General features: G+C 37.7%; 1 protein-coding gene and 1 long non-coding RNA gene across 7 annotated transcripts in view; one reads left to right on the top strand and one right to left on the bottom strand.

The window, feature by feature from the left end:
- The first annotated feature begins 1215 nt into the window (after window positions 1-1215).
- LOC125280043 lies at window positions 1216-14751 on the top strand. Of its 2 annotated transcripts, XR_007187516.1 has the most exons (4): window positions 1216-1345; window positions 6355-6552; window positions 14389-14521; window positions 14613-14751. It is a non-coding gene; the product is annotated as an uncharacterized LOC125280043 (long non-coding RNA). The 2 variants fall into 2 exon arrangements; XR_007187517.1 differs by lacking the exons at window positions 14389-14521; window positions 14613-14751 and adding an exon at window positions 10393-10529.
- fgd1 (FYVE, RhoGEF and PH domain containing 1) overlaps window positions 3436-15777 on the bottom strand; it is a 56843-nt gene continuing 44501 nt past the window's right edge. For 4 of the 5 annotated variants that reach the window (XM_048210343.1, XM_048210345.1, XM_048210347.1 and 1 more), the window contains exons 7-18: window positions 14710-14848; window positions 14441-14499; window positions 12638-12784; window positions 12399-12491; window positions 12229-12308; window positions 12005-12035; window positions 11794-11895; window positions 11234-11266; window positions 10622-10750; window positions 10387-10545; window positions 7573-7719; window positions 3436-6604 (exon numbers count right to left, since the gene is read on the bottom strand). In XM_048210343.1, coding sequence (XP_048066300.1) covers window positions 6335-6604; window positions 7573-7719; window positions 10387-10545; window positions 10622-10750; window positions 11234-11266; window positions 11794-11895; window positions 12005-12035; window positions 12229-12308; window positions 12399-12491; window positions 12638-12784; window positions 14441-14499; window positions 14710-14848 — 1389 coding nt within the window. In that variant the 3' untranslated portion in view covers window positions 3436-6334. The remainder of the gene's footprint in view (window positions 6605-7572; window positions 7720-10386; window positions 10546-10621; window positions 10751-11233; window positions 11267-11793; window positions 11896-12004; window positions 12036-12228; window positions 12309-12398; window positions 12492-12637; window positions 12785-14440; window positions 14500-14709; window positions 14849-15777) is intronic. The other variant, XM_048210344.1, reaches the window with a different exon arrangement.

Genomic DNA, 15777 nt, shown 5'->3' with positions numbered 1-15777 from the left:
AAATTATGTAATTTATTACTCACCCTCATGCCGTTCCACACTCGTAAGACCTTTGTTCATCTTCGGAACACAAATTAAGATATTTTTGTTGAAATCCGATGGCTCCGTGAGGCCTGCATAGCCAGCAATGACATTTCCTCTCTCAAGATCCATTAATGTACTAAAAACAAATTTATAAATCAGTTCATGTGAGTACAGTGGTTCAATATTAAAATTATATAGCGACGAATATTTTTGGTGCGCCAAAAAACAAAATAATGACTTATTTAGTGATGGTCGATTTCAAAACACTGCTTCAGGAAGCATCGGAGCATAATGAATCAGTGTATCGAATCATGATTCAGATCACGCGTCAAACCGCCAAACTGCTGAAATCACGTGACTTTGGCGCTTCGAACAGCTGATTCGATACACTGATTCATTATGCTCCGATGCTTCCTGAAGCAGTGTTTTGAAATCGGCCATCACTATATAAGTCGTTATTTTGTTTTTTTGGCGCTCCAAAAATATTCTCGTCGCTTTATAATATTGATATTTAACCACTGTACTCACATGAACCGATTTAAATGTGTTTTTAGTACCTTTATGGATCTTGAGAGAGGAAATGTCATTCATTTTTGGGAGCCATCGGATTTCAACTAAAATATCTTAATTTGTGTTCCAAAAATTAACGAAGGTGTTACGGGTATGGAACGGCATGAACGTGAGTAATAAATGACAGAATTTTCATTTTTGGGTGAACTAACCCTTTAATATCTTCAAACTATAAATCACACACAGTATTTGGATGAAATAAATGAATGTGGCACTATTTTTGCTCTTTTATTACTTTATTTCATAAACATTTTCATGATCTTGCACAGATTTCATTGGGATATTAACATACAATGGTACCCAGTGGCCTGCCACTAATTTAATCAACAATAATAATTATAATAGTACTTGAAATAACAGCAATACCCATATTATGTGTACAATAAACCAGGTTTCATGAGGGAACACAATAGCATGTATACTTGTGCCATATAGTGTGATGGTTTGGCTAATAGGCTTGAAAATAAAACATATCAAAGCTCATAATGCAGCCATTTCTTGGTTGTCTGAGAGCGTGTTTCTGAGCAAAGGTGTTAGCTGTCCTTGAGAAAGATCAGCTATAGGGCTATCTGGCAATGTTTTACAAATCCCTCTCTGCTGATTTGTTGCAGACGTGCATCACATGAAGAGTCAGCAAAATAGAAAAGAAAAAAGCAGCAGGTCATGAGGTGCTCATTTCAATTCCTTGGGTTTGGCATGCTGTGATGATGCCAGACAGCAGAAGAGGGAATGGTAGATCATCACTAGGCAGGTAATCATTAACATCTATGAGCAAAACAACCATCCTTGCTTCAACATTTCTCTCTTTAGCTTCCATTGTACATGTCTATATAAAAGAAACCTGCTCAACCAAAGGCTGGTTTACAATAAATAGGTTTGGTGTGTAACAAAGTAATCATCCTCATGGCAAAATGGAACTTGGTGCAATAGGACTTGGTTATAAAAATGAACAAGATTAGAACACTCAAGTCAAAAATCCAGGTGTAGGAACAGATTACATCATCATCATCATCATCATCATCATCATCAGACTGTGCTATTCATGGAGTCTTTTGGTATGCAGATTTGAGCATATACAATATATACAATGTAGCATTTAATTCTCTGTTCTGCACCACAGAGACGTACTGGTTTCTCCCCAACAAAAATGTTTCTCCCAAATGATTCTTGCTCAGATCCTTCAAGTACCATTGTGTGATTCCTCCATATTAAACACTAGAAACTCTGATTATTATATAGCCTGTTCATTCATGTACACTGAATGTCATCATGTCATTTATTTATAAACACAAAGCTGTTCCCTTGATCAAACAATAAAATAGCACCTCTATTTCTGTATATGACACTTAATGTCAGATCAAAGACATGAGATTGTTCAGATAATTTTGCTTAAAAATGCACAATTGTTCAGATACCCTAAAATTAACTACAGTGTATTTCATCTCCATCTTTTTTGAAAAATGTAGTAAAACTATTTTTTGTGAGATTACACAGAATTATATCCGTATTCTATATTATATCCCTTCAAAATACAGTTTGCAAATACATTTTATGGACTAAGGAAATCAAATTAACTTTCTATTAGTGTGGGATTAAAACATACTTAGAGCACACAGAAACAATAACTTATATTCTCCCAAACATTAATGTATAGTGTTTTTCCTTCGTATTTTGGTAGTGTTCATCTTTTGGTTCATCGTCGAGTTTTACGACCCTCACTACAATTACCTCAAGGAGTAAAAAAGACAATAAATATTGGTATAAAAAAAGAAAAGAAAAGTAAAAAACTCCAAATAAACATAAAAATGTGACCAAAAAAAAAAAAAAACACAGAAAAGACATTTGAATTTCTAATAAACATTTTCTGCAGTATACTTTGGCAAAAAGCAATCGTGAAAAACAATGTGTAGATAAGCACAGGGTTGCAAAATATCAGTAAGGCAGGATATCGAGAACAATAATACTGAGAAAAGCAGGAAGATGAATGTGTGTGTAAGCGTGACTGACGGGCAGGCTCAACTGAGGATCTGGGAATGACCAGTACAAGTCGTAAACATATGGAAGTTAAAGGTCCCGTTTTACGTGTTTTTTTTTTTAGCTTTGATTGTGTTTATAGTGTGCATTATAACATGTGTTCATGTTTCGCGTGTAAAAAAACACAGTATTTTTCACATAATTTACTTATCTGTATACCGCTGTTTCCACTGTCATAAAAACGGGCTGATGACTTCCTTGTTCTATGAAGTCCCTCCTTCAGAAATACGTAACGAGTTCTGATTGTGCCAGCGGTTCCTGTGTTGTGATTCGACAGCAGTTTAGCGCATCTTGCCCGGAAAGGTCACGCCTCTTACCATAACGTGGAGATGCACGCGCTCAGTGTTATTGTAAACATGTCTTTAATTTTACCCTATCAATTTGAGCCGGAATCAGACCCGGTGATTGGACTGCGGGATGAAAATAACAGCGTTTCGACGACATGGCGACAAACACACTCTACAAACGCAACTCTTGTGTATTCCTGTGGGCGGAGGTTAGTCAAAAAACTGTTTTAGTGACGTCATTAAAGAAGGAAGTAGAGGGATGTAGTCCAAACTGGCCGTTCGATGTAGGCGACTTCTGTTAAATAAAATATCTCGCTTGGCATTGAACTTTGAGCTTTACAATTTTACAGATTTTATTTATACTCTAACAAGAACATTACACACTAACTAAAGTTTGAAACATGGGATCACGAAGAACGGGACCTTTAACACACGCAGCCCTGTCCCAGCCCTGTGCACTGGCATCAACAGTCCTTTCTTGTACCTTGAGGAAGGAAACAAACAGCAGACAGGCTGGTGGTTTGGGGAAATACACCGACTGGTTCACCTTTACTTTTAATCGAGCAATGTCTTTGACAACAAAGAGCAAGATTAAAGCAATATCAAACACAAAAAGTTAAAGCAGTTCTCAATGAGTCATCAGGCGTTCACATTGGCAAATACGTTTTGGAAACTGGATTCAAAAGAGGAAAAGAAAGTGAAGCTCTTTCTAAAACACTGAATATCTACCTCTGGAATAAGTGGTAAAATGAGAGAACTTATCCTAAGCTTTTCTTGACCCGGAATTTACCACAATGCTCAGAAGTCCATTTAAAACTGCACATAACAAAGATCAAACACCAAAGCTCGTCGACAATACCTAACCCACAAAACTGGGCTCAGAGGAATAAGTTATATTTACAAATGAATTCATCCTTTAATCTTTTGCACTTTTCATACACAAATACAACACGGCTGAAAACGGTTGATATCCTCATCAAAATTTTTTACCTTGTTTTATTTATATATATTCTATATTTATCAAAACCCCCTCTAAATAAGGCAGGGATATCATTGAGTTTTCAATGATAAAAACTAGCCGATTCATACATACCCTTCATGACCTAAAATCTTATCAAATCCCATCCCACGAAACGCCTCTGCATTCATAAAATCACTCGTGCACACTCAAACAACAGGATAAAATTGTTATCCTGTAGGGAGAGCCCTGTCCATTTCTTTTATACACGTTTTCCTTCTCAGAAAAGTTTTTCCCTACAGTTTGAGCAAAAAGGGACAGTCTTAGATGTGAATCTCACAAAAACATGTCCAGGTATCATTTCACCCCCAAAATAAATCTATTTTATTTTGTTTAAAAGAAAAACATGCTTATTTTTAGGACCATTATGATCAATTTCATTACAGTTAAGTTAAATGTTTTTGTAATTCCCATTATTCTCTCATTACTGTAATTTTTATTTAAATCAGCATAAATGACAGACAGTACAACATATAAATAATTTACTATTTAAATATATAATTTATTTTATTTCGCATTACAGTAATGAGATTTTTATTTTCTCACAATGCAACAAAAATCTTAATGGTCATTAAAACAAGCTTAATTTACTTTATGCAAAATAAAATGTATTTTGATTTTAGGCTGACATGTTCTTCCTGACATTCACTCCTAGAGCGTTATGATGAGCGACCACTAGGTGGCAGAGTAAATTTGGCGGTGTTCTCTGAGCTGAAGGTCCCTGGAGTCAACAGGAAGCACATATTTCTGTTGTTTTTGAGTGGTTAAAAAACCTGCTTAATAAATATTCCTTCTATGTTCCAGCAGTTCAGTTCCTGATTACCACACTATAAGAGATAAACACAGGCTTGCATAGCTGAACATTTCATGTGTCCAATCCTGTCACGATTCACTGCTAACTCCAATAGCCAATGTTTAATATGTAATCGAAATGTGAAATCCAGGATTTGATCCTCTTACCGAGCGGATTATTGCCATGAATATTGGCCAGATTCAACTTTTGCTTATTTAAAATCAACAAAATCGTCATTTCATCCTGCTTCTGGTTATGTAAACTAGGATATTTTACTGTAGACTCTCTGTTTCACCTAAACTTTTCACGAAACCAGGCCAAACATTCATGCACACCACCCCACCGGTCACCTCGCCATACTGACAACTGTCTTACGTCGCTAAACCAAGTATGATCCATATCGAGTTATGGTGTGTTCACACTTGTAGTTCGGTTCTCTTGATTCTTTTGGTCCGGACCAAAAAAGAAAATGATACATTTTGTCCTGGTTCTCTTAGCGTTCACACTGTCGTTTTTAAGACTTAACCTAAAGATACAAAAAAGCACTCATTGTATGTGGGTACACATGACTGGTAACTCACAAAGGGTTTATAAAACGTGTAAAGGAGCCAAAAGAGCACCAGGAATTCCTCCGTTACACACAAACAAAGATCTGCTGCAAGGAGACGGCTTTTCTGACACCTGTGTACTGTAACCCCTCCTGTTCGAACCGCCCACTCTAAGTGGGACTCAAACCCGGGTCCGCCGGCATGGGAGTCGGGCTCTCTAACAAGGAGGATAAAGACTGCAGTCTCTAGTGTCTCCAAAAAGGGCCCGTCTGCATGGGAGTTGAGTGCTTTAAAGACTGCTAGAGTAGCCAGAGCGCCTCTTGAGATCAGGGGAGTGAGGTTTACACGCACACCTCTTGCCAACCTACGTCAGTTACACCTGTACCGAACTGTAATGGGCACCATATCTACTATGACGAGACTTTTTTTGGGTTGCATCTCATGACGTTACGTCCTGTTTTTGGTTCGTTTAAATGTCTATGGTTCGTCTGGCTTTCATATTTCAGTCAAACCACACCAGAGTTCATTTAGGCCACCTTTTCAGCGGTCTCAGTCTGCTTGTTAGGTGTGCACCAAGGTTCGGATTGCAGCGTTCACATTTATTCAAGTAAGCCGCACTAACAGAGCAATCGCACCAGAGTTCGTTTTAATCGAACCAAACCTGCCAAGTGTGAACACACCCTTGAGAAACCACTTCACAACACCTCGAGATTTGACAGAAACAGTCGATTCAACAAAGAAACTGCTAGCGACCGAAAGAGTTGATGAATGTAATCACATGTCCTCTGGTAAGTCGTCTTTAAAGTGTGCACACTTTTGTCAGATTGTTCCAAACACTGGTCACTCACACAAGATGAGCAATACACAGAGAAACGTACCTGTAGATATTTCATGCAACTTACAACTGACAATTAATACAGATGTGTGTAAGAGAGAAGGTATATGTGTGTGTTTGTGTGTGTGTGTGTGTGTGTGTGTGTGTTTTGTCTATTATATCCTGTCGCTGTGGTCACATTTGTACAGTTTGTGTGTGCAAAATGATATCATATTTTTCAGCCAATCATGTGCTTTCTCCTGTAGGTGCTGGCTCCTCCCCTTCTTCTTCAAGGGCTTCGGAAATCGGACCATTTGACTGCAACTCCTCACCCCTGCCGGCTCTCGACAAAACCTCCATCCAGCGTCGCTGCATTTCCTCACAGTCGGCACTGAAGTAAACGGTCAAATGACTCTGGCTCATTTTGAAGGCGAAGCGACGTTCTAGACGGTCACTCGATTCAGGTAGTGACACCTCGAACCCGATGAGGGGAATACTGCGCTGAGCTTTGACATCCTGTGCGTATAGAGAGAAAAAGAAGAAAAGATCAATACATCCCTAGTAAATCATTAACGGATCACCGTGAACCACATTAGTCATGGAATGGACCCTAAGGCCTTGTTTACACCTGGTGTTAACATCTGTCTTGGGTCATCTGATCAAAAGACAGATCTTCTGGTAGTAACATGCATGTCAAATGCATCTTCTGTGACCAAGTTTCATGTTGACATCAAGCAAATTCTTTGATGCATGTGCACTACTGTTCAAAAGTTTAGGGGTGGCAAGATTTTTAATGTTTTTGAAAGTCACAAAGGCTGCATTTATTTGATCAAAAATACAGTAAAAACTGTAATATTGTCACAATTCAAAATAACTGTTTTCTATTTGAATATATTTTAAAATATAATTTATTTCTGTGATGCAAAGCTGAATTTTCAGCATCATTACTCCAGTCTTCAGTGTCACATGATCAAGAATGTCTCAAGAAACACTTATTATTATCAATGTGGAAAACAGTTGTGCTTGTGTGAAAAACATTTTTCAGGACTCTTTGATGAATAGAAAGTTCAAAAGAACAGCATTTATTTGAAATATAAAATTTTATAACATTATAAATGTCTTTACTGTCACTTTTCATCAATTTAATGCATCCTTGCTGAATAAAAGAAAAAAAAAAATCTTACTGACCCCAAACTTTTGAATGGTAGTGTATACATTTAGGCTTTTCATAACTTTTTGTTAACTTTTCATAACTTTGTTTTGTTTTAACAGAATGGTTGATTGACAGGTGAGTAGGCAGTCCTTTGTTTCTGTCTGTCCAATCCCCATAAAGATGATAATACCAGGTGTGCATGCAGTCATTGCGGTTTAAATTCTTGTCAAAAATGCAGAAAAAAAAAGAAACCACATCTATATTTTATAGTAACACACACATTTACATAATAGTGGTGTATAAACCTGTGTATTAGTTAATGCAGCCTTACCTGTGGAGCACCGTAGATATACAGCACCAGTGGTTCATTTTCAGGAATGACGAACCAGGCCTTCTGCCATCCACGGCCACTTCCCTTCTCCATATGATGCAAGAAACTACACAGCACACTGTTCTCAGCTGCCACTGAGGCCTGTTTCTGTATGAGGGAAAGAACAAGTTACAGTTCCTGACTATTCATTTTTGCATACTGAATTATGATTGGTCTTCTCTTTCTTCCATCTATTTAGCCATACATCTGCCTTTACACTCCAAAGATGTGTCACATTATGTGTTGATTCCCTAAAGCTTTAAAGCGATAGTTCACCCAAAAATTAAAATTATCCCATGATTTACTCACCCTCAAGCCATCCTAGCTGTATATGACTATCTTCCTTCAGACGAACACGATCGGAGATATATTTAAAAATATCTTGACTCTTCCAAGCTTTATAATGGCAGTGAATGGGGGGCCAGATTTTGAAGCAAAAAAAGTGCATCCATCCATCATAAAAGTAATCCACACAACTTTAGGGGGTTAATAAAGGCCTTCTGCGAAGCGATGGGTTTTGTAAGAAAAATATCCATATTTACAACTTTATTAAGTATAATAACTAGCTTCGATTTGCGGCAGAGGAGTGAACTCTGCCCCAACGCATGACGCAATGACGAACGCGGAAGCGTAGAGGATAGAGCAAAACAAATCACGAATTAGAAGTCTAAAACAAGAATTTTAAAGGTGCCCTAGAATTAAATATTGAATTTATATTGGCATAGTTGAATAACAAGAGTTCAGTACATGGAAATGACATACAGTGAGTCTCAAACTCCATTGTTTCCTCTTTCTTATATAAATCTCATTTGTTTAAAAGACCTCCGAAGAACAGGCGAATCTCAACATAACACCAACTGTTACGTAACAGTCGGGATCATTAATATGTACGCCCCCAATATTTGCATATGCCAGCCCATGATCAAGCCATTAGACAAGGGCAGCCAGTATTAACGTCTGGATGTGCACAGCTGAATCATCAGACTAGGTAAGCAAGAACAATAGCGAAAAATGGCAGATGGAGCGATAATAACTGACATGATCCATGATATCATGATATTTTTAGTGATATTTGTAAATTGTCTTTGTAAATGTTTCGTTAGCATGTTGCTAATGTACTGTTAAATGTGGTTAAAGTTGCCATTGTTTATTACTGCATTCACGGAGACAAGAGAGCCGTCGCTATTTTCATTTTTAAACACTTGCAGTCTGTATAATGCATAAACACAACTTCATTCTTTATAAATCTCTCCAACAGTGTGTAATGTTAGCTTTAGCCATGCAGCATAGCCTCAAACTCATTCAGAATCAAATGTAATACATCCAAATAAATACTATACTCACATGATCCGAAGCATGACGAACATCTTGTAAAGATCCATTTTGAGGGTTATATTAGCTGTGTGAACTGTTTTTATGCTGTTCAAGGCAAGCGCGAGCTCCGGGGCGGGGGAGCGGGAGATTTAAAGGGGCCGCAACCTATATATCGGTGCATAGTTAATGATGCCCCAAAATAGGCAGTTAAAAAAATGAATTTAAAAACATCTATGGGGTATTTTGAGTTGAAACTTCACAGACACATTCAGGGGACACCTTAGACTTATATTACATCTTTTAAAAAGAAGTTCTAGGGCACCTTTAAAAGAGAAATGTCGGAGGATTCCAATATAAGAGAAGAGGAGCTTCAATTTGTTGCACAGCCCTATTTGTTTATACCGCAAGAGGCGTCTAAGCTTACAATACTCCTACATCATAGGTCATACATCACGTCAGGGGTTACTCTTGTGGCGCAAGTCGACTTCAGCAGTATGTGTATGGTCGTCTGCCGGAAGCTTGTTATTTTAGATTATAAAGTTTTAAATATGGATGTTTTTCTTACAAAAATGCATTGCTTTGCCCTTTATTAACCTCCTGGAGCCGTATGGATTACTTTTATGATGGATGGATGTGCTTTTTTTGGCTTCAAAATTGGGCCATCCCATTCACTACCATTATAAAGTGGCCGTATCCAGGTGAGATTGAGGACCCGCGCCTTGACACGACCACAACGCAGCCCTGAAGTATCAGCAGAGATTGAGTCAACTAGATCATCCACTGTGAAGGCCTCATCGACACGACAACAAGTGGCGCAGCTCCTCAACAAACCGTCCATAGCGGTGTGATGAATACGATCCTCAACTGGATGGAACTGGAATAAATACTTTGAATGTTGCGATCCCATCGGACTTATGATAGCTACATGAATCGTAACGAAGCACTGTTCGCCAGAGGAGAACTGGCCCCCCGACTAAAACTGGTTTCTCCCAAGGTTTTTACACCTGTTTGCCACCTGATGTCACCTGTTGGAGTTTGGGTTCCTTGCCGCTATCGCCTTTGGCTTGCTTAGTTGGGGACACTTGACATTTGACTTGACATTTGATATTCAACAGTGCTTTGAACTGCCTGCATTGACACTATTCTTTAAGAGCTGCTGTGCAGCCAAAATTATATACCAGTTATCAATGTAAACCTGCTTTGACACAATCTGCATTGTAAAAAGCGCTATATAAATAAAGGTGACTATAAAGCTTGGAAGAGTCAAGATATAGAAATAATAGATAGATCTCCAATTGTGTTTGTCTGAAAGAAGATAGTCATATACATCTAGGATGGCTTGAGGGTGAGTAAATCATGGGGTATTTTTCATTTTTGGGTGAACTATCCTTTTAACACTATTCTTTTTTGCAAGCACTGCTATTTCCTTAAAGAAGTGCACATTTGAACTGTGACCTTTACCTCTAGAATGGAGCGACGTCTCTGTGTGCTGTTGCTCAGACTGGCAGGAGAGGGCGGCACTCCTACTAGCGTTGTGTAGCAGTCTATACACACACGGTTGGCTCGGTTGTTATCGTACAACAGACGGGCGCGGAACTCCGAACACTTTCCACACACCACCTGAAATCAAGACCCACGTCAGCCTACCGCGTCAGCATTATGTCGAGTTACAGAATTATGGTGTTGTGTAACATACGTGTCCGCAGGCTTTGCAGTGATGCCGTCTTTTGGTAATGGAGTTAAAAGGCTCCTGACACTTCATGCACAGTGTGACCTCTTTCTCCCGGATTGGAGTGGGCGCTCGCTTTCCAAGCTCTGTGCAATTCTGAAAACAAAGAACGGTCAGAGAATACTGCAGTGGCCACATAAAGCATTCACAGACCTAACCCACACCTAAATGTGGGTTAAAATGTCATTGCATAAGTGCAAGTGTCATCTTTAAAGGTGTTTGCTTCGAAAACTGTGCTTCAAAATAAATGCCATTTGATTTGATATTTTGTTAACGAATGCAATGACATTCATGCATATTTAAGTGTGACTTGAGCATCAAAAGGCTCTTTGGGGACACTCTATTATGTATTTATTCACATACATCTGGGATTTTCAAACTTTTGATGTCACAGAGCCCCAAATATGCCAAACCCTTTCTGAGGGACCCCCTTCCTAAAATATAAATGCAGCTACATATTTTCATGTATAAACACCCATTTATACTGTGAAACATATTATAAATATGCCAGATAATAACTATTATCTGGGAAATATTTTATAATAACAGTATATAATAGTATAAAGTATAGTAATATACTTGCTGTAAAGTTGACATCTTTTTGTATATTATCTGTCAACAGAATAAAAACATTTGATTAATCTCATGATTTTCATCCAGTGTTTAGAAAGCAGAATAAAATGATAGTGTTAAAATGTATTATTTTATTAACACTATTTTTCTGTTGACCCTCTAAAAAATCTGACTGAATTATTCATATACTATATAAGAATTTGTTAATATTTTGAATTAACTTTTAGTTTTATATTTACAGTTTTAGTAATTGTGTGTGTGTGTGTGTATATATATATATATATATATATATATATATATATATATATATATATATATATATATATAGTATTAATATTTCTAATTAGCTTTATTTTTTATATATAGAAATTTTAGTACTTCAACATTTCTTTCAGTTGGTTGCAACATTTTTTTAACATAATTTTAGTTTTTTAGATTTAAGTTTTACATCCAATATTTATACTTTACTTTATTTCAGCTTAATTTCATATAACGAAAATGATTTTTTTGTAGTTTTAGCTTTAGTTAATAATAACAACACTGCGAGTGATAAGATAAAAACTAACTGGAGAGTTGGGAGGAGTGAAGTCCTCCTCCCGAAAGGAGCAGTTGAGCATTCGGAAGGTCTCGAGCGTCTGTTCATGTCTCTGTATAGTGGCCTGGATTGCCTGTGAGAAAGTGAACAAGAAAGAAAAGATGGAAAAAATGAAAAAAATGCAAGCGGGAGAGTTATGGTCGAGAGCCTGCGATGTGACATGCAGGAGGAGAAAAGGTTACCTGAATCCAATCTCTCTTCTCTTCTTCCGTCCTGGTGAAAATGAAAACGACAAACATTTTAAAATGCCAAAAGCCGCACATATTTCTCTTGTTTTTCAATGGCTGATATGCTTTTCTTGGGTGTTTCCTTCTAATGCCCAAAAGCTCGGACAACATTTCTGTGGTAGTCAATCAACCTCAGATTTTATTTTTTAAGCAGATGAAGCACATTCCCTAAGCCGTACCTTGCTTGCAGTTCTAGCGAACGTTGTTTTCCGGATACCAGAAAGGTTCGTGGTACGTTCATGCTGCTGGTCTCCTTCAGCTGTGAAACAATTCAGAGTGAACCGACCGTTTGATAACAGCAGATTTATTTTGAGTATGACACTGTAAACAACATAAAAACACATCGAACCTCCATGCCGTCTACATCAATCCGCGCTCTCACTCCAAATTTCTGTCCTATCAGCCTCAGTTTAGGGACGCAGTACAACAACCGGTCATTGAACTTCAGAGAGAGGAGAGCAAAGATAAACATGCATGATTTACCAACACACATTTAAAAAGAACTACATTTTTACTAAGAAATCAATCATTTTGAGGTATCGTTTGTTTAGCACAAGTAGTGAAACAGCTTTGGCATGTTTGACTCACCAGAATGAGGTATCTATCCTGTGATGTCCCATTTTTAGCTGACAGTTTCAGGATGTGTCCCTCTTTAATGAGCTCATTAGTCGGGTTAACAATGTCCTCTTCTCCACCGAGCAGCTCGTACACCTTCAACAGCTTTCTCATGCGCTCCTATGAGAGACAAATCATTGACATGTTTGTAGAGACATTTATCATTCATTCATTTTCAGTGAGTATCCAAACAAGAGAGCTTCAAGCTGATCATATGTTTCCATCCAAAGTTGCAAATTTAACTCAAAATTGGAAGATCGCATAAAAACATTTGCGAATAAAGCACCGTTTCCTATCCCATGTGTTCAAGAGAACAAAATTGTCACTTCCTTGGAAATAGGCACGAAATATCTGTATTAAAAATGGACGTAACTGCAATCAGGGAAGCCTGAGGCCCTTTTTTCGTACACCATAAATTATTTGCACCTCAGAGCGCGCAGAAGAAACGCTTTTGTGTTATCTTGCATTGGGATGCCTGGTGCTTGGGAACACAACTGTATGAAACCGCTATGAAAGGTCATTATACCAAATCATTATGATGGCAGACTTTGGCTCAGGGATTTCAGAATGATCAAACTAACATTTGAGATGCTGTGCAATGAGATTGGTCCTCTGGTTAGTCCAGTTATCCAACTGCATCCTCTGTTGATTTCCTCTGTTTTTTTGTTGTACATAGAGGGCAGTGTTGCCAAGTTTGCCGCGGGTTGTTTTTCATGTCCACGGGTTGAAGCGACCCCGAATAACATGATATTTAGCATTTTTACCATGGGACCCCACCTGAAACGCGATTGGGCTAGTTTTGGGCTAGTTTTGAATAGCAATTGGGTGGGTTTTGTTTTGAAAACCTGGCAACCCTGATGGAGGTATTTATTCAGTAAATGTTTCCATCATACTTTATGCACATGTTCTTATCGGATACAAAATTATCCACTTCAGTTGAGCGAATAAGGTTTTTTCCATTAAATTTTCCATTCAAAATGGCCATATTTGAGAAAAAAGTCGAGTATTACCACATCACTGACGTTTAACATTTCTATCGTAAAACAGTTGATGTATTAAATGTTTCGCTATTTACATCTTACCTCACTCTTTCAAAGTTAAACTGACGCTTCGCACTGGAATTCACGCTCTGCTTCTGTGATTAGTAAATCCCGCCCACTTTGATTTGATTGGCTATTACAATTGGTCATCCTAACAACATACAGAGCGCTGCGTAATGGAGTGCAGCCGGGTGTCCTAAACAGTGAAGCTGCGGGCTCTTTGATCGCCCCCTGGTGGCTGGATGCAGTACAGGTCATAAACCCCGCCTTCTCCATTCAAACGAACGGGAATGAGTCAATACAAAAAAATAAATTACGCTTCAAATAAAGTTTTCCGAAAGATGGTTTTAGTCATTTAAGGTAGTTGTTATCATGCTGATATATGTTCAATTGTTCGTTTTTGTGGTAAGTTTGATTTTAGGGGGGGATTCAGGGGGGATTTTTAGGGGACAGTTTGGCTATTTCTAATTATTGGGGGGGATTTATCCCCCTCAATATCTATGGTGGTTACGGCCCTACAGTTCCACTTGGAGGGAAGTATTTCATGTCTCAAAATGTAGAAAATAAAAGCACAGGCAATTAACAGCTTCAAATGAGAGACTTTCAAAACAGACTACACATTAAAGAGGCAACCATGCTTAATTACAAAGGGATGTTAAGTGGCAGTGTTGGTTTTCACCCCAGATGGAGTGTGGCGTTGATCTGTGGTGCCGTGGTTCATCTGAAATCCACTCACCATTTTCCTGATGGCAGCGTTTGAATGTTCTGCCGCTGTGGCGATCAGCTCCAGAGATTCTGAAAAGAATAAAGGATGAAGGTCTTGATATTCACATGGTGTAATTTTTCCATTTTGCCTTTTATCTTGGCCTGTTAACCTTGCATGAATCTTTTCACTGAAATATTTCCAGGCACATGCACGAATAGTTGAAATGAAACAGAAAGTGGGCCGCTGCGGTCAGTGGAGGAGATAAGGCCCATTTCAGCGTTCTGCCGTTCTGCACTCACTCTGAGCGTCTTTGAAGTCGTCCGCGTCCTCTGGCAGGCGGTGCAGATAGTCTTTGAGTAGGAGCTCGTAACGAGGGATCCTCTGCACAGGCTCCAACATGTGGTGCTGTAGGGTAAGATTCCCACACATCTCCTCTTTCTGCAATACACACCCAAAATAATATGATGACTAAAAAGAAAACACGCACCGAGCAATTCCCACACACAAATGCAGAATATTTGCAAAGACAGAAACCTTTCATTATTGCAGTGATTATAATGTTTCTAGCATGTTATATGTTTGGCAACAGTTCTTTTAATCCTAATTGATGTGAATAAAAGTGTGTAGCTTTTCATTTCTTAAACAACTATGTAGGAAGACACATCATGGCCATATTCCAGGAAGACAAAGCCAAGATTCATCAGGCTCAAATTGTGAAAGAGTGGTTCAGAGAGCATGAACAATCATTTTCACACATGAATTGGCACCTCTGAGTCCAGACCTTAATTTCATTGAAAGTCTTTTGGATGTGCTGGAGGAGACTTTACAGAGTGCTCACCTCTTGCGTATTAAAGTATTATATCATTATATATATGTGTGTGTGTGTGTGTGTGTGTGTGTGTGTGTGTGTGTGTGTGTATGTATGTATGTATATATATATATATATATATATATATATATATATATATATATATATATATATATATATATATATATATATATATATATATATATATATATATATATATATATATATATACATACACACACATACTTTTATATCATTTTAAAATATACTTTAATCATATAAAAATGTATATATATATATATATATATATATATATATATATATATAGTCATTTTAAAATATACTTTAATAATATAAAATGTAAAAATGCTTGTTTTCATAAGCTTTATATTTCAAAATACATGTTTATATACATGTTTACTAACATAAAAAATGAACAAAAACTTGTTTTTCACATTGCAATCAAATCTTGCTGGCAGAAATCAAGTCTCCACCTAGATTATTTCCCAATGAATATTTTGTTTCACTCTGAAATACATCAAGTTGCGCAAGTATGAAT

Source organism: Megalobrama amblycephala, linkage group LG12 (assembly GCF_018812025.1).
Source record: "Megalobrama amblycephala isolate DHTTF-2021 linkage group LG12, ASM1881202v1, whole genome shotgun sequence".
Lineage (NCBI taxonomy): Eukaryota > Metazoa > Chordata > Actinopteri > Cypriniformes > Xenocyprididae > Megalobrama > Megalobrama amblycephala.
The sequence above is the reverse complement of the archived record's forward strand: the minus strand, read 5'-3'. Positions and strand labels throughout refer to the sequence as shown.